The 22,937-nt window shown below is 39.7% G+C and overlaps 1 protein-coding gene across 1 annotated transcript in view; it reads left to right on the top strand.

Annotated features, from left to right (window-relative positions):
- AGK (acylglycerol kinase) overlaps positions 1 to 22,937 on the top strand; it is an 87,342-nt gene that overhangs the window by 27,318 nt on the left and 37,087 nt on the right. Inside the window, exons 3-7 of the mRNA XM_043872331.1 lie at positions 4,314 to 4,353; positions 8,927 to 9,006; positions 15,835 to 15,910; positions 20,792 to 20,884; positions 22,487 to 22,519. Of these exons, the coding sequence (XP_043728266.1) occupies positions 4,314 to 4,353; positions 8,927 to 9,006; positions 15,835 to 15,910; positions 20,792 to 20,884; positions 22,487 to 22,519 (322 nt within the window). The remainder of the gene's footprint in view (positions 1 to 4,313; positions 4,354 to 8,926; positions 9,007 to 15,834; positions 15,911 to 20,791; positions 20,885 to 22,486; positions 22,520 to 22,937) is intronic.

Genomic DNA, 22,937 nt, shown 5'->3' on the forward strand with positions numbered 1-22,937 from the left:
TCACTATCCATGTAAAAGTCTTCTCTAATTCCCTCAAGACGAGGTTAGATACCTCTATTAGACACTCCTTTTATGGAGCACATATAAGTCATATCATTTGATGACTGCCTAGCAAATTGTCTTTCTTCCCTCTTCAGACTATAGACTTCACAAGGATGGGGAATGTCGTTATGCACCTGTATGTCATAGATACCCAGCACTGTGCCTGGCATGTTATCTATCAAGAAACATGTCTTTTACTATATCACTGATATTTACCAAGTGCTGTTCTTTGCTCCTAGATCCCAAGCTTCTTCAGGTCAGGACCAAGTCTTGTTCGTGGTGCTGTACCTGGCACTTTTGTGTTAAATCAGTTTGTTTCACCAGTTCCCTTTGGGAGCTTTATTGCACTTGAATTTATAAAAAAAAAAAAAAAAAAAAACAACAAAAAAACTATATGAATATAAATTCTAAGATTTATGTTAGCTGGGACTAGGAAGTGATGTTATAGCTTAATAAATGTGCTGTAAAGTATGCATCCAAAGAAATATTGCCCATTCAGTATGGTCTGGAATTAAGAAGTAGCAGCATTAAGGCATTTGAAAGCCCGCTCTCCCACTTAGCAACACGTGCTCTTGGACAAGTCAGTTTTCTTTCTCTGAGCCGGGACTTCCTCATCTGTAAGATGGGAATATACCACCTGCCTTGCAAGGTGGTTGGGTGCTTATTCCCTCAGTTGTGTCTGATTCTTTGCAGCCCCGTGGAGTGCAGCCTGCCAGGCTCCTCTGTCCGTGGGGATTCTCCAGGTTAGAATACTGGATATGAGTTGCCATGCCCTCCTCCAGGGGATCTTCCCAACCCCAGGATTGAACCCAGGTCTCCCACATTGCAGGTGGAATCTTTACCAGCTGAGCCCCCAGGGAAGCCCTGCAAAGTTGTTACAAAGACTAAAGGTTTATGAAAACAACTGCCATAGTATCTGGCACACAGTAGTCGCTCTGTGGATTTTAAGTTATTTTCTGTTTTATTGCAGCAATGCTGCCATTACGGAAAACATCCTTGAAATTTCTTTTTTGAAATAGTTTTCAGAACTTGCTGTAGACCTTCAGAATATGTCAATAGGAGAAATATCTTTTCTTTTGAGGATAAGTTTGAGTTTTAGGTACAGCTTGGTTCAGAGAACGTGATCAAGGTAGTTGATACCATTTTTTGATATTTAAAAAGCTAAGTGTGATTATAATGAGGATTTCTTTTGTAATGTCTAAATTGGTACATATTCTGTCTTTCTCACAGGTGGCGTTGGCAGTGCACATATTCCATTTAGCTCGTTGTAATCCAGGACGTTAACTATCAAAATACCTTTTGATTTTCAATAGCACGCTGATACATCAAGCAGTTATTAGTAAGCTCAAGAGAGCTGAGATCTTTAACAATACACTTCATCACAAGTTAACCATCAGAATTTTACTTCTAGCAAAAAAAATAATTGAGAAAAAATGATCCAAGATGCTACCCATATTCCTGTATCTGTTTGGGGGTCTTCCCTTTTCAGCTGGGCCCACAGGCGTCAGCGTGGCTGAAATGCAGTAAGGAAGGTGGTGTCTACTAATGACCTAGAGGGTCCTGGTGTCTTCAGAGGCCTGTCCCTCGTAGAAGAAGGAGCTGGCTGGGGGAAACGGACAGATATATAGAGATAGGCAATCAGCTTTTATAGCAGCATGTGTTTGTACGGAGTAATCAACAGGATGTCTCTGTAGGATAAGACGAGGCACAGGTCATTCTGTCTACTAGGAAAAACACCTTGAGGCAAGGAGGAGGAGGAGGAAGACAGTCCCGTGAGACTGGCAATGGAAACTTGGGCAGTCTGGAAACTAGACCCAGGGTTAAATCTGCTGAGAATGCTCAGGTGACTACAAGGAACCTAGTTGTATTTTATGATCCAACGGATACAGAGGGCTCTGTATTTTGCCTCATCATTGTACAGAAGGGCATGAGTGTGAAGGGTTATTACAAAGGGTTATTGATATGTAACTATTTTTAAATATTTTACTAGATTGTACCCTGAATCTGCCTCATCTTGCGTGCATGTTCTGTTGACGTTAGAATAATTCACTGAGAGTAGTTGATGGAGAGGCTTGGAAAGAACAAAGCATTTGTACTCTTGGGTGGGGGAAGGAGATGAACTTGTAGGACTCCCTTTGCTGTGGGCTAGTAGGGAGCAGTGTCGCTCAAGCAAGGGGGCTGAGCCTGGCTGTAAAGGCGCCTTGTGGGGTAGACATCACAAGGGATCGGTCCCCCTAAAATCTTTGTTGTAGAACTGTATGTGCTTTTCAGGTACTGAAAGTGAAAGTTGTTGAGTCGTGTCCAACTCTTTGTGACCCCATGGACTACACAGTCCATGGAACTCTCTAGGCCAGAATACTGGAGTGGGTAGCCTTTCCCTTCTCCAGGGGATCTTCCAAACCCAGTGATCGAACCGGGGCCTCCTGCATTGCAGGCGGATTCTTTACCCACTGAGCCATCAGGGTTTGAGGTATTGTGTCATTGTGATTGTAATGGGACGTTGTCACTGCCCCTAGGTTTCAGGTGGGCAGCAGAGATACTTCCTCTTAGGGAGTGCTTTCTCCTGGAAGCTGATGGCTCTGTGAAATCGGGCTTGTCCTGCAGCCTGGCTCTGGAAGAAAACTCCATAGCCTTTGACTGCAACTAAAGCGAAAAGCAAAAGTTTAATTTTAATTAATATGTAGTATTTGTGTGAAAAGTATTATAAACCTGTTACAGTGCAGTGCTATATAGCCGCCTGTGTTAGTTGGGTACCTAGGGTAGCTTGGTTGGACTTACGGACAAACTGGACTTAGGAATGCACCCTCAAAACGTAACTTGTTTGCATGTAGGGGACTTACTATACTGTAAAGTTGCAAAATTCAAGATCTTTGATGTTATGAGAAAGGTCTAGACAGAAAATTTAAGTAAAATAACCCTTTCTCCTTTTAACTCTTCCCTCTAAATTGTTTACTGCTCATGTTTTCTGGGTATTCGTTTTCTTAACTGTTGTTAGCCAGGTTGAAGTTACTATATGAATGATGCCAGCAATCCGTGTTAGAATGGACTCTTACAAGGAGAAGATTCTGGAGCATGGTAGGCAGTCAGCCATTTAAAGTGGTCTTCGGGTATAAGTGGCCCAAACACATTTTAGAAAGCTTTATGCTGAATAGATGAGCATATTCTGATAGAACGTTTTGTTTTTGCAAGCTAAAATTTTGCCTCACGCCAGAATTTTCCATTTATGATATAATTGTGTATCTGACTGTGATATAAAAAATAAGAGATTTAGAGAAAACGCTAGCAGAAGCAACTATATTTCAAATTTATTTCTGGCAAATGACCTGAGTAATTTCTACTGAATAAGAAAAACGCAGGGTATGTGCATTCGTTTTTCTGTTGCTGCCCTAACAAATTACCACAAACTTAGAGATTTAACACCACACAAATTTATCATCTTACAGTTTTGTGGCTTCCCAGGTAGCTCTGTGGTAGAGAATCTGCCTGCCGATGCAGGAGATGGGGCTGTGATCCCTGGGTTGGAAAGATCCCCTGGAGAAGGGAATGGCAACCCACTCCAGTATTCTTGCCTAAAGAATCCCATGAACAGAGGAGCCTGGCAGGCTATAGTCCGTGGGGTCAAAAAGAGTCAGACATGACTAAGCAGAAGCCTTGTTGTTGGTGGAGTAGAAATCCAACACAGGGCTCCCTGGGTTTAACTTCAAGGTGTTGGCAAGGACAGCATTCCTCCTGGAGGCTCTGGGGAGAGCCCCTCTCCTGCCTGAGTACTCACACTCCTTGACTTAAAGCCACCTTCCATCTTCAAAGCCATCAAGGTTGCATCTTTCTGACCATCGTTTCCTGGTCATATTTGCTACTGAAGTTTCTCTGCTTTTGAGGACCCTTGCAATTCCATTGGGCCCACCTATGTCATCCAGAATTCTCTCCCATCCCCAGACCCTAACTTAATCATGTCTGTAGAAACCCTGTTACTACATACGGTAGTATGTACATAAGGTTACATACGGTAACCTTTTCAGATTCTGGGAATTAGGATGTGAACATCTTAAAGGGAATGAGGATTATTCTGCCTGCTGTTGTGTGGGAACACCTAACATGGATTTCATTTGGAGAAAGTACCTTTCAGATGTGCCCATGATTTGTTACAGGTCTTAAGAAACGTTCACTTGACTATTTTAAAGAGTTATATGTACTTTAAAAAGTGATGATTTGTTTGGATTTGAACCTACTTATTAAAGCTAACGTTCCTTCTCTTTTATTTACTTTGATAGTGATAACCTACTAAGGAGAGCAGCCTGTCAAGAAGCTCAGGTAATGCTGTTTAATATGAAACAATTAAAACCCGCCTTATCTCCACCGTGCAGAAATCTCGGGCTGTTCCAGGGGACTTGCCCAGCACCTTGCATCAGTGCAGCTTGGCTGTTTTTTCCCCCACTATCAGGGGATGAATCAGGCTGCCAGCCAATTCTGAATAGAACTCGAGGAAGTTAACCATCTGGCGAAGAGCAGTTCCAACGCCCACCCCTTCAGACTTGTTTACTTCTGGATTAGTCCAAAGAACACAGAACTGGACTGGTTGGCCTTCTGGGAATTTGTTCATGTCTGCAGGTGGCCTGGAAGCTCTGGCTAAAGCCCGATTCATGCCTAAGCCGAATAAGCCCCAAGGATATCAGTTCAGAGCAGTTGTTACCTCTCAAAGTCAAATCTTCTTAAAACTGTTGATTCGTACTTTTAAAGCCTGTCTCTTTAGCCCAGCTGAGTCATAGCCTGTGCATTGTTATTCCCGGTCTCAGGGTATTGCACTTAAATATTCATCTATCTAGTTAGAGTTGAATTGTTCATCCTTTCAAGTTTAAGATCACATTTCTTCCCCCCCCCCCAATATGCACATTATAACTTGCAGATGAATTTGCATGGTTAAGTTGCCTTTTTGTATGTCACTTAAGCTTATGATGTCAGAAATACCAAAAAAGAAACATGAAATTAAAAAATGACAAAGGCATGATGTGTTTAGTAGAAGTAGGAGGCAGAAAAGGTTCTGAAGTGTCTTCATGGATGACAATGATAATAGACAGTGTGAACAAATTTCTCTCTTTCAGGATTCCCTAACTGTTCTAAATCCGAGTTTTAAGAATTTGATTGCTTTGTTGTTTCATCTCATGGCTCTGGGTTGTTTTGGAAATCAATTCAAATAAACTTTAGTATTAAATTTGAGGTGATCTTCACCCCAAGCTAATTTTCCATTAGTAAGTAGAAAATCATGCACGGGGAAGCCTTTTGCTCTTGAGCAAAGAGTGGATACGGCACTCCCTTTCTTGTGTGAAGTATTGATACCTTCACCTCTGCTCTGAGTTCCCTCTCCTCCTCCTTTTTCATGGCCCTGTTCCTTCTGTTGTTTCTTCCCTTGCATGTTTCCCTCTTCCCACTGTTCTAATTCTCCACTTCCCAACACCCATTTAGCTCCTCGCATCTGAAAAAAGCAAGTGAATTCATCCTTACAGTCTACTCCTTCTAGTTACTTTTCCTGTGTCCGTCCCCTTTCAGTCTAAATTCTTGAATAAAATAGGATTTTTTTTTAAGCTCACTTCATTATAGTCTCATGTAAACTCCTTAATCTACTATAAACCCGAGTCCTAAGTCGCAGGTAGCTAAGGCTTCTAGAGGCTATAAACCCAGGACCAAGAGGAATAATCTAGAATTATAGATCTGGAATCTGGCCGGTTAATTAAGTCATTCCTGGCCAAATTCCAGAAATAGTATGGACAGAAGAAGAACAAATTACAATATTATATTAAGGTCTAACTCAGAGTGAAAACAGTAGAAATTATGATGTACCAGAAACTTTTTACAAAGAAACAATATGTCCTTCTGAAGTATTCAGCAGTAGAGGTTTATTTTTGTGTTTAGAGCAAGTAATAGACAGTAATGAGAAAGGATCTCCAGTGGGCTGTTAGGGAGGTGGTAGAGTCAGAATCAGTTACTTAATAAGATACTTGGTATAACTTTCATTTTTCTTCTTTGCTTTGTACTTCTGTACTTGAATTCTACCTTCTTGGCCCAGACCTGCTTCCCGACCAGTTAAGACCCGACCAGTTAAGAAATCATCTTTAGGATTTCCCTATTCTCCTTTTTGTTGACCATCTTCTACCATCCTGATGGAGCAGTGGCAGCTCTGATCAGTCCCCATCGTAACCCCTTACATCTTATCCTCTATGAGTTTGAACTCTTGTCTCATCCATTATCTTCTCTTTAAAACTGATAGAGTGAAAGCTTGGATTTTGAAGTTAGATGGATATAAATTCTGAACTTGTAATTTATTAACACTTTGACTCAATTTTTCTGAATCTTGGCTTTCTCATCTGTAGACATGGGAATATTTAATTCCTACTTGGTTTCTGAGAACTAAGAACAATATGTGTGGAAGTGGCAAATGTTAGGCACTTCAGTTCAGTTGAGTTCAGTTGCTCAGTCGTGTCCGACTCTTTGCAACCCCATGAACCGCAGCATGCCAGGCTTCTCTGTCCATCACCATCTCCCAGAGCTTGCTCAAACTCATGTCCGTTGAGTCGGTGATGCCATCCAACCATCTCATCCTCTGTCATCCCCTTCTCCTCCTGCCCTCAATCTTTCCCAGCATCAGGGTCTTTTCTAATGAGTCAGCTCTTTGTATCAGGTGGCCAAAGTATTGGAGTTTCAGCTTCAGCATTAGTCCTTCCACTTAGTAAACATTAATTATATTTATTTTCCTGTACCAGTTGATGCTACTGAGTTATCATTCAGGGTTGCAAAGAAAGGAGGCAGCTAGAGTATGAGATTTATTTTTTATGTGTATAAAGATATGAAGGTAAATTGGTAACACAAAGGTTTTTCATTAATAAGCTTTAGATGGTTGGGAAGAACCCCTGGAGAAGGGAAAGGCTACCCACTCCAGTATTCTGGCCTGGAGAATTCCATGGACTGAATAGTCCATGGGGTCACAAAGAATTGGACACAACTGAGTGACTTGCATTTCACTTAAAAGGAAAAATGATTATGTTCTGAAAACTAAAGACAAACTTCCCTTGTGACAGACTATGCCTTTATTGGTTGTAATAAACCTCACCATATCTTATAGAGAAAAGAAAAGTTACTTACCTGTAGTAAGTGAATGAAGTAGGTGTTTTCGTATAATTCATATTTAATTATATTTAATTATATAATTCATTATTTAATAATATTTTATTAAATAATGGTCCACTTTTTTTAAAACTTTTTATTTTGTTTTGAAGTATAGCAGATTAAAAATGCAATAGTTTCAGGTGAATAGCAGAGGGACCCAGCCATATATATACATGTATCTATTCTCCCCCAAAATGGAAAATTCTTAAAGAGGTGGGAATACCAAACCACATGACTTGCCTCCTGAGACATCTTTATGCAGGTCAAGAAGCAACAATTAGAACTGGACATAGAACAACAGACTGGTTCTAAATAGGAAAAGGAGTACGTCAAGGCTGTATGTTGTCACCCTGCTTATTTAAATTATATGCAGAGTACACCATGGGAAATGCTGGGCTGGATAAAGCACAGGCTGGAATCAAGATTGCTGGGAGAAATATCAACAACCTCAGATACGCAGATGACACCACCCTTATGGCAGAAAGTGAAGAAGAACTAAAGAGCCTCTTGATGAAAATGAAAGAGGAGAGTGAAAAAGTTAGCTTAAAACTCAACGTTCAGAAAACTAAGATCATGGCATCCGGTCCCATCACTTCTTGGCAAATAGATGGGGAAACAATGAGAACAGTGAGAGAATTTATTTTTGGGGGGTTCCAAAATCACTGCAGATGGTGAGTGCAGCCATAAAATTAAAAGACACTTGCTCCTTGGTTGGAAAGTTATGACCAACATAGACAGCATATTAAAAAGCAGAGACATTACTTTGCCAACAAAGGTCCATCTAGTCAAGGCTATGGTTTTTCCAGTGGTCATGTATGGATGTGAGAGTTGGACCATAAAGAAAGCTGAGCACTGAAGAATCAATGCATTTTTTTTTTCATTTACTTTTATTAGTTGGAGGCTAATTACTTTACAATATTGTAGTGGTTTTTGTCATACATTGACATGAATCAGCCGTGGACTTACATGTCAATGCTTTTGAACTGTGGTGTTGGAGAAGTCCCTTGGATTGCAGGGAGATCCAACCAGTCAATCCTAAAGGAAATCAGTCCTGAATATGCATTGGAAGGACTGATGCTGAAGCTGAAACTCTGATACTTTGGCCACCTGATATAAAGTGCTGACTCATTGGAGAAGACCCTGATGCTGGGAAAGACTGAAGGCAAGAGAACCCCTTCTCATCCGACAGAGGATGGCTTCACCGACTTGATGGACTTGAGTTTGAGCAAGCTCCGGCAGTTGGTGATGGACAGGGAAGCCTGTTGTGCTGCTGTCCATGGGGTTGCAAAGAGTCGGCCACAACTGAGTGACTGAACTGATTCTCCCCCAAACCCTTCTTCCATTCAGGCTGACACATAACATTGAGCAGAGTTCCCTGTGCTGTTACAGTAGGTCTTTGTTGGTTATCCATTTTAATTATAACAATGAGTACATGTCAATCCCAAATTCCCTAACTATACTTTCCCCCCATTCCTCCCCCTTGGCAACCTTAAGTTCCTTCTCTGAGTCTGTGAATCCGCTTCTGTTTTATAAGTAAAATTTGTTGGTGTCATTCTTTTTGGATTCATGCAGCTTTATGGTGGGGTTGTCAGTATGAAATCTTGGAAGAACATTGACTTCCTCAGGGTAGAGGCCAGAAATAAATTCTTTTGGAATGAAAGAATATATGTGTTCACTAACTCAATAAAAGGACACTTACTGAAAACTTTTCTTTGTTCCTTTTTAGGTGTTTGGCAATCAACTTATTCCTCCCAATGCGCAAGTGAAGAAGGCAACTGTGTTTCTCAACCCTGCAGCTTGCAAAGGGTAGTTCAGTCTGTGATTTGTTACAAATTCAGTTTTTCTAGGGGCAAAGAGTCACAGCGTCAGGCAGCCGGTTGAGTCTGTGGAACTGGAAGCACTAGGTTCATTGCTCTCGTAGCCATAAGATTCAATTGTATTGTAGAAATCACGGTTTAAGGGGACATAACTGTAAAGCTAACTGATGCTTAGTCAAATTGTCTAATTGAATTTTAATAATTATTGCAGAATTAGCACATTCAAATCAGTCTTATCTGCTTGGTCCTAGCCCCCTTGGGAACAGCTTCTGCTGCTGTAAGGTGAGATGTTCGGAGATGGGCAAGAGTACTGTGGCCTTGTGAGGTCAGAAACGTTCTTCTCCAAAGCAGTGAATGTAGAGTTAGGTCTTGGAGGTCAGTTGGGAGGACACTTGGTCTTCCTGACTAAGGAAATGCCGTGTGGTGGTGGGGGAATGTGGTTAGAGATAGGAGTGCTGACTTAGGTCCCTTGCTGTGTCACTGTTCTGACAGTCCTGGAGGGCTCATGTGAGGCAGTTGTGAGAATTAACATGTGAAGACTAGTTGGGACCTTGGTTGGTAGTCACGTGTTCATTTATTATAACAAATGTATGATATTGGTGCAGGATATTGAAAGGGAGGGAGAGAGTGTGTGTGGTGTGTGTGTGGGGGGGATCAGGGAGGGAGTTATGTGAGAACTCTGTATTGTCCACTGTTTTTTACTATAAACTTGGGCTTCCCTGGTGGCTCAGAGGGTAAAGCGTCTGCCTGCAATGTGGGAGACCTGGGTTCAATCCCTGGATTGGGAAGATCCTCTAGAAAAGGAAAGGGCATCCCCCTCCAGTACTCTTGCCTGGAAAATGCCATGGACAGCGGAGCCTGGCAGGCTACAGTCTTAATTTTTTTAAAAGTCCTGTAAGCAAAATAAAAAACTTTTTCTCTTATATTATTAGTTGGGAACAACTGTCATTCAGTTGAAAAGGACTTTTGATAGTTTTTAGAAGAAATCATTTAAAATTATGATTGCGTTTAAAAATTTTTTATTTATTTATGGCTGTGCTGGGTCTTTGCTGCTGTGCATGGAGGCTTTCTCTGGTTGCAGTGAGCAGGGGCTACGCATTGTTGCATCGCTTGGGCTTGTCACTGTAGTGGCCTCTCGTGTTGCAGAGCACAGGCTCAAGGCGGGGGTATGGACTTCAGTAGTTGCGACACTCAGGCTCCTTAGCTGTGGCTCATAGGCTTAGTTGCTCAGCGGCGTGTGGAATTTTCCCGGACCAGGGATCGAACCCATGTCCCCTGCGTCGGCGGGCAGATTCCTGTCCACTCTACCACCAGGGAAGTCCTAAAAAAAATTTTTTTTTAAATAGAAAGAATTGGTTGGGGAAGCGGGGGGGGGGCGGGGAGTGATACTTTTTATTCTTTCTGAGGACCAGAATAATTCTTTTTGTCCTGTTTGAGGATCAGAAAATTAATAAATCTGTATTAGATTAGATTCTATAAGGTCAAAATCAATTGGAATTAAGATAATGAGAACAACAACAAAAAGCATAGTTGGGAGAGGCTCTTAAGTGGGAAGTTTGACGTTGTCTGGAAAGAAAAGCAGGAGTTCTGAAATAACTTTCTCTTGTCTTTTCTAGGGAGGTAGTGAGTGTGGCTTCACAGATACGAGCACTAGCCATGCCTTATTTCTTTTGAATTCAGCAATTTAAGATACTTACCTCCAGATTGCCTAAATCGGCTCCATTGTGCTACCTAATTGAATCAGATTTGCCCACCTTTGTTGGAGCCACTTCCTGTCCCCCTAAACATGCTTATCATAAGCCCTTGTGATCGTTCTTATTCAATATTTATTTATATATATTTATTTACTTGGCTGCATAGGGTCTTAGTTGTGGCTCGTGGGATCTTAGTTCCCCAACCAGGGATTGAACCTGTGCCCCCAGCATTACTCCAGTATTCTGGGCTGGAGAATTCCATGGGCTGTATCATCCATGGGGTCACAGAGTCAGACACAACTGAGCGGCTTTCACTTTCACTTTCCCCGGCATTGCAAGGTGGATTCTTACCCACTGGACCACCAGGGGCTTCCCTCATTCTTGTTTAAAACCAGCACTAAACAAAAATACCAACAGAACACAATCAAAATACCCAAGACAGCTAAATAGTCGCTGATGGCTTTTGGGAGAAGCCAGCAGGGACCTGGATGTGAGTTTGAGAGTCTGGAGGACCAGGTCTGTATCCTCTCTTCTGCTCTGTGATGCTGCGGGTGTTGCTTTTTAGTTTCTTTACTCCTCAATTTATACTCATCTGTAAAATGGGAAAATAATGGCACATACCTTATAAAAATTACCATGTAATCCTTCAGGATTAAATGAGATAACGCCTCTAAAGTGTTTTGCATTCCTTCCATTTCATAATTAGCATTCGATTAAAGAAATACAAGCGGCTGTTCTTGTTGTTTCAGACCTGTAGTGTTAGTCACTGTGTCATGGCCAGCTCTTTGCAACCCCACGGGCTGTAACCCCCCAGGATCCTCTGTCCGTGGGACTTTTCAGGCGTGGATGCTGGAGTGGGTTGCCATTTCCTCCTGCAGGGATCTTCCCGACCCAGGGATCGAACTCCAGCCTCCTGCGTCTTCTACATTGGCAGACGGGTTTTTTAACCACTGAGCCACCAGGGAAGCCCTTACTGACCTGTAGGCTGAGTTCAAAAGGTTCTTTGCTTGGCTGTCCACCCTTGGACCTCTCCTTCTGTCCGCATTAATGTAACTGTTCCAGGTCCTATTCCTTTCGAGACCTAGTAACTTAGTAAGTTGCCAGTTTTGATGATCTATATGGCAATTGTTTAAGCTATAATCAGTCATTTTGAATTTTTACATCTAAGAGATATTTGCATTTTTAAACAATGAAGACGCTTTTTTAAAAGCAGTTTTAGGATCTGTTTACACTTTTACATGGAAATGTATTTGTGATTTTAAAGGTGAAGTTAGTGTTGAAAAGTATGATACCTTTATCTGCAGATGAGGGTAAGGAAAATTTTTCTAAAGTCGTGGTCCACTTTGACAAGGTGAATCCCTGCATGCTTCTAGGAAGCAGTCATTCTGAAATAGCTTTTGCTACTTAATTGTACTATTTTTGTCATCTTGGCTCTGCCCTGACACATAATTTATAATTTATCATGTAGCTATTTCATTATGTAGTACTGGTTTAAAACTACATTAGAGCTTTAGGAAATAAGATAGCTGTGTTTAGCATTAATACATAATACATTAAGGAGTAATTATTTTTTGTGTGTGCATGAACCTGGAAATTGCTGTAGTGTAGAAGGTTTTTATTTGGCTCTGGTGCTATCTCACCCTTAATTATACAATAAATAATACATTTCTGACTGGTAACACTTGTGTTTTTTTTTTAACACTTGTTTTTCAATCTTTTATATGGAACATTAGAAGGAAAAAAAAGTCTTCACTTTCATCTTAGAGATTTTCTGTACCTGTAGCATCACATAAATACATGAATAAAGACCCAAATGTTCAGATATTTTTTCTTTTTTTAAAATTACAGTTGATTTACAGTATTGTGTTAGGTTCAGCTGTACAGCAGAATGATTCAGTTATATATACATATTTTATTTTCAGATTCTTTTCCATTATTGATTATTATAATACATTGAATATAGTTCCTTGTGCTATACAGTAAATCTCTGTTGGGACTTCCCTGGCCATCCAGTGATTAAGATGCCATACTTCCAATGTAGGAGGCTTGGCTTCAGTCCCTGGTCAGGGAACTAAGATCCCACATGCTGCTTGGCCAAAAAAAAAAAAAACCAATACACTGGTAAATCTTCTTTGTTTATCTAATTTATATATAATAGTGTGTATCTGTTAATCCCATACTCCTAATTTATCCCTCCCCACTTTGGTAGCCATAAGCTTGTTTTCGATGTTTGTGAGTTCATTTCTGTTTTTAAAATAAATTTATTTTTTAGATTCCACATGTAAGTAATATTATATAATATTGTTCTTTCTGATTTATTTCACTTAGTGTGATGATCTCTAGGTCCATCCATGTTGTTGCAAATGACAATATTTCATTCTTTTTATGGTCGAGTAATATTCCACTGTGTGTGTGTGTGTGCATGCATATGCATGTGTATACACAACACATCTTTATCCATTCATCTATCGATGGACACTTAGGTTGCTTCCATGTTTTAGCTGTTGTAAATTGTGCTGCTGTGAACATTGGGGTGCACGTATGTATCCTTTCAAATTAGAGTTTTCATCTTTTCCAAATGTATGTTATGCCCAGGTGTGGGATTGCTGTATCATATGGTACCTCTGTTTTCAGTTTTTTAAGGAACCTCCATACTGTTCTCCATGATGGCTGAACCAATTTACATCCCCACCAACAGTGTAAGAGGGTTCCCTTCTCTCCACACACTCTCCAGAATTTATTGTTTGTAGATTTTTTTGATGATGCCATTTGACTGTGTGTGAGGTGATACCTCATTGTACTTTTGCAAACCTTATTTCTTAAGCTAACTCAGAGGAGCCCCCAGGTGTGTTATAAGTGATTAATACAGCCACTTGAGACTTCTCCAGAGTTACTGCCTCCCAGAGATAGATCTGATCCACTTCCACCTGACCCTTTCTTATCAGCCCGTTAATGAAAGCAGTCCTGCAAGAAGTGTTTACAGTATCACCAGCTCAGTCTTTTATTGTTGGTGTAAGCCCCAGAAAAGGTGATCTGGGAAGGAGGGGTTTCCATTTAGCCTTTCCCATTCATTCTAATATTGGAGAAGGAAATGGCAACCCACTCGAGTGTTCTTGCCTGGAAAATCCCAGGGACGGGGGAGCCTGGTGGGCTGCCGTCTATGGGGTCGCACAGAGTCGGACACGACTGAAGCGACTTAGCAGCAGCAGCAGCATTCATTCTGATAAGCATTCAGAGCCGTAGAAGAGGGAGGATGGGTTTGTTTGGTTTGCTTATTACCTGCCTAGGTGGGCCCTTGGTTCAAGCTGTTCTTTTGGCTCTTGTGAAAATTTACTCGTTTCTCAATTTCTGTTTTCATTCATAATCAGAAATGTTTTATGTTCTATATTCCATTTGGTAGTTGCTTCTTTTTAAAGAATGTTGAATTTGGTCTGTGCATAACTTTATACATGTTCCTCATTCACTACTTTTGCATCTCTTTCTAGTATAAAATATTCTTAAGAAATTCAAAGCATGCCTCACTGATAAGAAAAATAATCTTTTTGATAGAGGACTGGGTAAGTGTGAATGTAAAAGTTAGATGTTTGGTGTTGATTGTTTTGAAAGTGCTAGTTTTTGTTTCTGTTTTGTGATATGATAGTTGAAAATATTTGGGTAAAAGACAAGTCAGCTGATTGATAGGTTTAACATTTATTCAACCTTGAGACTGTGTGGTTGGAAACTTTCTGCAGCTTCTGCATCCCTTGATTTCTAGGCTCTTGTTTTTGAATCTTGACCTGAACTGGACAAGGGTCACTACTAGAATGCTGTGTATACTTTTAAAACACACACACTCTAAGAGCGCTTTATTTCTGTTGTTATAAGATACCACAATTGTCTCACTTCCTTTTCCTCACAATACACCTGTCTACATTTGGAATGGATTATTCATTCATTCATAAGTGTATTAATGTACCAGCTGCTTACTAAATAACCTTCTAAGTATACCAGTCATAATGCTAAAGGCCACAGGGCTCAAGGATTAATAAGGTTTGGTGTGTGTTTTTGCAAGGCTTCCAGTCTAGTGCTGAAGACTGTCTTGGGAACCCACTATTCATCACAGAATGTGGAAGTCCCCACGAGAGGTGTGGACCGTGTGCCAGGGTTACCCTGAAAAGCACATGACTGGGAGTTTTAAAAAGTGAAAGTGAGGGTCGCTCCGTCATGTCCGGCTCTTTGCAACCCCATGAACTGTGCAGTCCAGGGAATTCTCCAGGCCAGAATACTGGAGTGGGTAGCCTTTCCCTTCTCCAGGGGGTCTTCCCAACCCAGGGATCGAACCCAGGTCTTCCGCATTGCAGGTGGATTCTTTACCAGCTGAGCCACCAGGGAAGCCCCTTGGAGTTTTAGACAAACTGCCAATTATCCCATGTTAAGATTAGGTAATTTAGAACTTTTCCCTCTCCCAGCAGAAATTATGCCTCTGTGGAAAAGAATTTTGCTGTTTCTCCAGGGATTTCACTACAGGCTTAAAACTCAAGAAATGGAGATACCCCTAGTATTTGAAATTGTTAAAAATGATATCTCTTTCCTTCAAAGGTTGTGTTCACTGAGTCAGAATTAAGCAATATTCTGTTTGGTTCAATCTGTTCTCTCTGGCCACATGAAAAAATGTTAAATATATTCTCAGTCCAGCAGCGGACTATAAAGAAGCTCCTCGAGGGCTTGTTGCATTGTACCTGAATTACACCTATGTTTGTCTGCCTTGTCCTGTTGTTTGTCCAGCTCCTAGATGTGTCTAGCACACAGTAGAAGGTCGGTAGTGCTTGTTGAATGAATCAGACATTGTTGCTAGACTGGAGCCATATCTAGTGTACCCTTTTCCTCTGGAGGAGCTAGAATGTGAACTGTAAGCATCCCATATGGAAAGGGGCAAGCTCCTGGAGGCCCTAGAGTGAGAGAGTCCGTGTTTCTACCCAGAGAAACTCATTACTCATCATTAGTCTTCCTGTGTTGAACAAATAGAGGAAACCTGTGTTCTCTAGGCTGTTCCTTGTCCTATTCTAGAGAAGATGGTTGGGCTCTTTATTTTCCCTCCTGATCACTCCTGTTAAAATATTTGTATTTTTTTCCTTCGTTTACAGCAAAGCCAGGACTCTATTTGAAAAAAATGCTGCCCCGATTTTACACTTATCTGGCATGGATGTTACTATCGTTAAGGTGAGAATTGCTCTAGAGTGTTGATTTTATCCAAGCCACCCCTCCTTATAACATATCCTGTTCTCTTGACTTCTTAGCGGAAATTGTTTATCATGTAAGGAGGTAAGAACAGAGAAATCACCATTGTGTTCTTCTTCTGATAATTAATACAATTATATTGTTTTTCCCAACCACTCTCAGCTTTTCATTTTCAGAATAGGATTAAATGAAGCCGTGAACTGGGTTCCTTTCCTCTGAAAGATAGGACTTGGAACGCTTGTCTCTTAGAAGATGAAAAGTTGCTATAGCTGTAAGAATTCCTCTGACTCTTTAAAAAAAACAACTTCAAGTTTGAGTAATTAATTTCTTGGCAGACAGGTAAACATTTTCTTTCTGGTGAGGAGTTATCTCTGGTGAGGAATTTTAAGTGGTAAAGCTTTAGAATTTTTGAGATTTCGACATGAAGAAAGGGGGTCAAAAATAAATGAGAGGGAACTGTGTACTTCAGAAGATGCCTCAAGGCTCCACTTTTTAAGTGCTGTATGTACGGTGTGTACACAGGTGTATGTATTTGGTAAAAATCACTGTGTTACCTGTTTTTTAAGTCTGTGGTTTACTGATTTTTCATATTACACACTTTCATTAAATCTTAGAGGTTGAATGGTCATTTAGTCCAATTGACCATGCAGTGCTGAACTCCACCGTGTCTGAGACATGGTCTTCCAGGATGGGAGAGAGGGGAAGAATACTGATGTTTATTTTAGAACCTGTAATGTATACTGCAGACTACGTATAAGAGAGCTGGGAATGGTCACTTAAGACTAATACTGTTTATCCCTGGAATGTTTGGTTGAACTCAAAAGTAGAACCACCTGGGCCTGCTTGGAGCTTTCTTTGAAGGGAAATTTTTTTGTATGTATGTATTAAATTTCTTTAGTGCCTGTAGAAGTACATCAAGATGTTCTATTAAATTAATATTGGTAAGGTTAAAATTTTTAAAGGAATTTGTGCATTTCATCTAAGTTTTCAAATTAATAGAATCAAGTTGTTCATAAAATCTTCTTTTAAATTTCTGTACCATCTGAAATAAATCATTGTCATGCTCTATGTTTTATTTTTTATCCATATCATCTTTTTTTTGCCTCCCAGTCATATGAGAGCTGTGTCAATTTAATCCTTGCCAAGAACCATTTTTTGGCCTGTTGATCCCTTTATTTATGTTTGTTTCATTAATTTTCAGTCTGTTTCCTTCATTCTACTTTCTTTGGATTTTTTTTTTTTCTGCTTCTGCTGTTCTGACATTTTAACTTGAATATTTATTTCATTGATTTTCACCCTTCTTTCCTAGTGTTTGCTGCTTCAGCTACATCCTAGAAGTTTTGATATATTTTCATTATCATTCATTTCTAAATATTTTCTAATTTCCATCATGATTTTTGTTTGACCTGTGAGTTATTTAGGCATGTTTTAAAATTTTCAAATATAAAATTTTCCCACATCTTTTTGTTAATGATTTCTGATTTAATTGTGCTATAGTCCAAGAATATAGTCTATATAATTCCAATATTTTAAAGTTTATTGAAATTTGTTTTATGGCCTAGCATGCGGTTTGTTTTCATAAATTTTTATGTATGCCTGAGAAGAACAGGAGGTATCAGTTACTGGGTACCATGTTCAATATATGCCCAGTAAGTCAAGTCTGTTAATTGTGTAGCTCAAAATTTATATATCCTTACTGTTTTCTTCTGTTTTAACTATAGATTATTCAGAAAGAGGTGTTAGAAATATCCCCCTGGATAGATTTGTCTATTTCTCAATGTAGTTTTATCCACTTTTGCTCTTTTATATTTTAAGACTGTGTCAGTAGATGAATTCACATTTCAAGTTATTTCATTTTTCTTGCATTTTGAACCCATCATAGAGTGACCCTTTAGCATTAACGTTGTCTTTTACTGTGGTCTATTTTATTTAGCGTTATTAGTAACCATACTGGCTTACTTTGGTTAGTTTTTGCCTGGTATAATTTTTACTTATCTTTTTAATTTTAAGAAAGTCCAACTTAACAATTTTTTCTTTTAGGTTTGCTTTTGGTGATTTATTTAAAGACTCATCACCAAACCCAGGATCACCTAGATCCTCTAATATGTTATTTTCTAGAAATTTTATAGATTTTTATTTGCATTTAGATCTGTGATCCATTTTGAGTTAATTTTTATGAAAGGTATAAAATTTGAGTTTTCTGCATCCTTAGGCCACTCTTTGTCCTTTCTGTTTGGTGCATTTAGAATTTTCCTCTTAAGGTTAGAGCCTCAAATATATCATCCCTATTAATGTAATCTTTTAAATTATGGTCTGTTAAATGTGTCAATGTCTTTTGAAATTTTGATTCTTTCATTCATGTACTCTTTCCTATTTTTCACTTTTTTCTTGCAAATATTTGAGTACCCCAGGTGCCTCAGTGGTAAAGAATCCACATGCCAATTCAGCAGATGTGGGTTTGATCCCTGGGTCGGGAAGATCCCCTGGAAAAGAGAATGGCAACCCACTCCAGTATTCTTGCCTGGGAGATCCCATGGACAGAAGAACCCAGTGGGCTACAGTCCATGGGGTCACAGAGTCAGACATTACTTAGCAACTGAGCAACAACAGCACCTTGTATAAAGTAAACTCTGTTCTAGGTATTGAGGATAGAGTCTGAGCAAAACATTTTCCCTGTCTGTCCTCAGAGAAATTCTAAAGTGTGAAAAGAAGGGATGCATATGATAAACATATATAAATAAACTTACGATTTGTCAGGTGGTGGTGAGTGCCAAGAGGAAAAGTCAAGAGGGATAAAAAAAGTAATGGGGGTGTTAGCTTAGTTCAGGAAGCCAAGGAAGGCTGGTCTTATAAGATGCCCTTTGAAAGAGACCTGGAGGAAATCAGAGAGTCATGCAAGTGGGCGAGGGAGAGGATCCAGGGCCAGCATACTGCACGTTCAGAGGCTCTGCAGAGTATTTGTGGGTGCTTGAGGTACAGTAAGAAGGCCAGTGTAGTTTAGAGGAGGATGAGCAAGGAGAGACAGGCAGAGAGGATGAGGTTGGAGAAGTCAGGAAGGGCAAGATTGTCAGGTTTGTATCACTTATATATTCAGTAAATGACCTTTCCTCTCACTGTTGGTCAAGTGTCATGCAGAAAAAGTCTGAACGGAGAGCCCTAAAGAAATGCCATCAGGAATCTACCTACAATTTGATGTTCCTCTACTGGGTGCGTGTTACTTTGAGCATAGACATTTCACTTGGTAATCAGTTCACCCAATTGTATTCTAGTGCATTGTTCCCACTTATCTCCACCTTGTTCCCAAGGATATGATCAAACAGCTTGCCAGGTGCCTTGCTGAGGACCAGATAGAATGTCTGTTTGGATTCCCGTATCGTTTATCTAGTAATCTGTCGAAGAAGAGAATAGTCTGAGATGCCTTGTTCTTGGAGAACCCTTGCAGATTACCAGTGGTCACCTATTTTGGGATGTTTACAAAGCTTCCTTTTAAATTAGGATCAATATATATTCTTTTTTTTTTTTTTTTTAATGAAATATTTGGATTGATCGAGCTCAATCACCAGAGGGCAACGATTTAATCAACCATGGGTATGTAATGAAACCAACGTAAAAACCCGAAGGGACAGGGCTCAGAGAGCTTCTGGGCTGGTGAACCTGTGGAGATCTGAGAAGCGGTGTGCTAGAGAGGGCATGGGACACCCCTCCCTACACAGTTCTCCCCATGTACCTCTTCATTTGTTCATCTGTATCCTTTCTAATAAGCTGTTAAGTGTGAAAAAAAGATGTATTTGCAAATGTATAACTGCAAAGCCAGTCATTTGGTTTTTCAGGATAGAAGTAGAGCCATTCATCATGAGATGAGATGATGTTAGTGTAGGGACTTCATTTTTTTTTTCTGTGTTGACTGTGGCCCAGATGTAGCCCATCTGAAACCTCAGTCTCTTAATTTTTTGCCTATTAGTTTGTCTAGTAAAGTGTCCACAGGAGATAGTGTTTCCTTATTATTAACGGCATTACCTTTACATCTGTTAAAATCCAATATTTGGTTTTAGTCACTCTGTCGTGTCCAACTCTTTGCATCCCCATGGACTGTAGCCCACCAGGCTTCTCTGTCCATGGAACTTTCCAGGCAGGAATACTGGAGCAGATTGCCATTTCCTTCTCCAGGAGATCTTCCCGACCCAGAGATTGAATCTGCGTCTGTTGCATTGGCAGGCAGGTTCTTTACCAGCTGAGCCACTGGGGAAGCCATTATCTAGCACAGTACCAGTTAAGAACAGGTACCTCACTGTTTGCTTTTCATACTGCTTTCCAACAGTATTACAGGAAATCTCTTACCCTTTCTTCCAGTACACATGATTTCATTGATAAGGAAATGAAGATCTTGAGGGTTTAAAGCCACTCAGCTAAAAAATAGAGTTGGGGTTTAATCTGGGTCTCTTGGGCTCTCAAATCTGTGCTTTTTTCATTACATTTGTTTCTCCTTATTTGCATATACATTTGACCTCTTGCTTTCAGATGAAAGTCATTGGGTAAATGAAGTAATAGAATTTGCACTGGCCTGGAAATGAGTCCCCTGACTGGCTAACTGTAACTGAGACACATCAGTTTGAGTCTGAGTTTTATTTTAAAAGCAAGGAGCTGACTAGATGGTTTCTGAGGTCCCTTCCAGCTCTAAACATATAAAACTATAAAAACCATATCTAGTTGCTTTAGCAGCTATTTAGTTTTTCATATGCATCTATTATGTAGGATTTAAGAAAAGATTCAGTGCAAAACTGTAAAGAAACTTCTACATTTTTAGACCTTTGGGCTTGTGGCTCTAGGATGATACATTTACCAAAGGCTTCCTTTGTATTGCAGACAGATTATGAGGGCCAAGCCAAGAAACTCCTGGAACTGATGGAAAACACAGATGTGATCATTGTCGCTGGAGGAGACGGGACTTTGCAAGAGGTATGGCTGCTTTTCTGTCTGAAGCCATTTTGAAAATGAGGAAAATAGAAGTGAGATCTTAGAGCAGGGGCATAAAGTGATTATCATTTAAGGAAATGATTTCTTAGTAATCCATTCTTTCTAGCATTGTTTCTCTGTGAAGCAAGCATAGCATTACATTTTTCCTTATGGACTTTTATTTCATTGCTTTGTATAAATTCTGAACCCAGCACATAGAAGGGTTTCCATTCTATCAAATTGAAGGTGGATAAAGTGAAATAAAACAGGGTACAAAATGGTGCTGGGTGTGAAATGCTTTTTACATTTTTACAACTCTTCTGCAGTAGCCCTGTTTATTATGGAATCATAGTTTTAATTATGGGAAGGTTTCTTGTAAAACTTAAATAATGATTCCCTTTTTAAAAGAATGCATCTGTCCATTCTCACATCATTTCCATCCTAGGTAATGTTATCTCCTAATGGTACCTTTAGAGGCAGAGGTTTCCATGTTCTAGTGTGTGTACTGCCTTTGTTCTGCAATCCCTTTTCCATATTGCTTGCCTGGGACAGTAAGTGTATTGCCCTGGGAATGCTCTTCTCTTCCAGGGCAATAGACTAGAACCTTCATTATGTATTGGAAGCCCCTGAAGAGCCCAGTGCGGGGGGCCCCTCCCACTCAGTCACCCCATCCTGTGTAAAAGTTGCATCCGAACCTCGTTTCTCCTCTTTTGCCTCTGCCTGGTGGTTTCCTCGGTGTTTATGGATCAAGAGCTGCCAGCAGGCAGGGCATTGTCCTGTGTTTAATTTAGCAACCATGTGAGCCTTAGTAAGCTGCTTTTTAAAAGGCTGTGCTAATGATCTTGTAATTGTTTTTATGGCTTTTTAATGAAGTGTGAGGAAAACAGATAGCATGCCAACAAAGAATGAAGTGGGCCACATCAGAGCCCCATTTAATCCCAAAATTCAGGGAGGCAGGAGATGGGGGAGAAGATTGGCATCAGCCTTGACTTTACAAAATGTTTTTAAGAAAGATACCAAATTGTGTATCTAGTATGATCTACTCATAAAACTATGCCCCAATTAAAAAAAAAAAAGAATTGGAGAGAAATGTAACAATGTAGACAACTCACTAATGATGTCTGGTGGGTTAATGAGGAAGTATTCTTTCTTCAGGTATTTTTTACAGTTTTTACAAGACTTGTGCATTATAGTTTAAAAGTGAAAAGTAAATTATGCAAAAATTCAAATTAAAAATGTCTTTTTATAGAGGGAACACAATTCCCCTTGTCTTTGTATACATCGATAAGAAACATTTATTGAGAGCAGGCTTCTGAGTGACCCATCTTATTGAACTTAAAATGTAATTTTGCTAATATAATGTGGAGGTTTTATAATTATTTTATCTTAGTCTTTATAGTCCTATTGATGCCAGGTGAAGAATAAAACCTAATTTAGTTCTGATCCTGTTGGAGAATGGTTTGTGTTTTAAGAACCAATACATCTTTTGACATAGTTTCTAGGAAGAAAACAGGAACAAGTTTGTGGTCCATGAAAATTGAATCCAATTATTTTATGATAAAGGAACTACAAGGTGTTTATAATAATTTTTAAAAACATTTTTAGGTTATTACTGGAGTTCTTCGAAGAGCAGATGAGGTGAGCTTTAAGAATAATTGCATTTTGACTTTTACTTTCCTCCTCTTTCTTTATTCCTCCCTTCCTCACTCCCTCCCTCCCTTCCTCCCTATTTTATGTTTTAATAAAGGTGGGAACAAGTTTTGCTTCCTTGGATTTTAGAAAGTAAAATCTGCCTGTCATAGAACACTTCTATTAACCCATGGTGGACTTTTCTGCTTTGGGAACCTAGAATATCCAATGATTTTTTTTTTTTTTTACCAAGAGTTGTTTAAACTATAAAATTTCCCTATAAAATCTTTTTCTCAAAGGATTCCTTCATTAATAAACCATGGTATATTCATATGTTGGAAGCCACACAACAGTTAAAATGAATGAACTAGGCTTACAAACATCTACGTGGTAAATCTAAAAAATATTCAATAAGAAAGTTAGGTTG

Source organism: Cervus elaphus, chromosome 18 (assembly GCF_910594005.1).
Source record: "Cervus elaphus chromosome 18, mCerEla1.1, whole genome shotgun sequence".
NCBI lineage: Eukaryota > Metazoa > Chordata > Mammalia > Artiodactyla > Cervidae > Cervus > Cervus elaphus.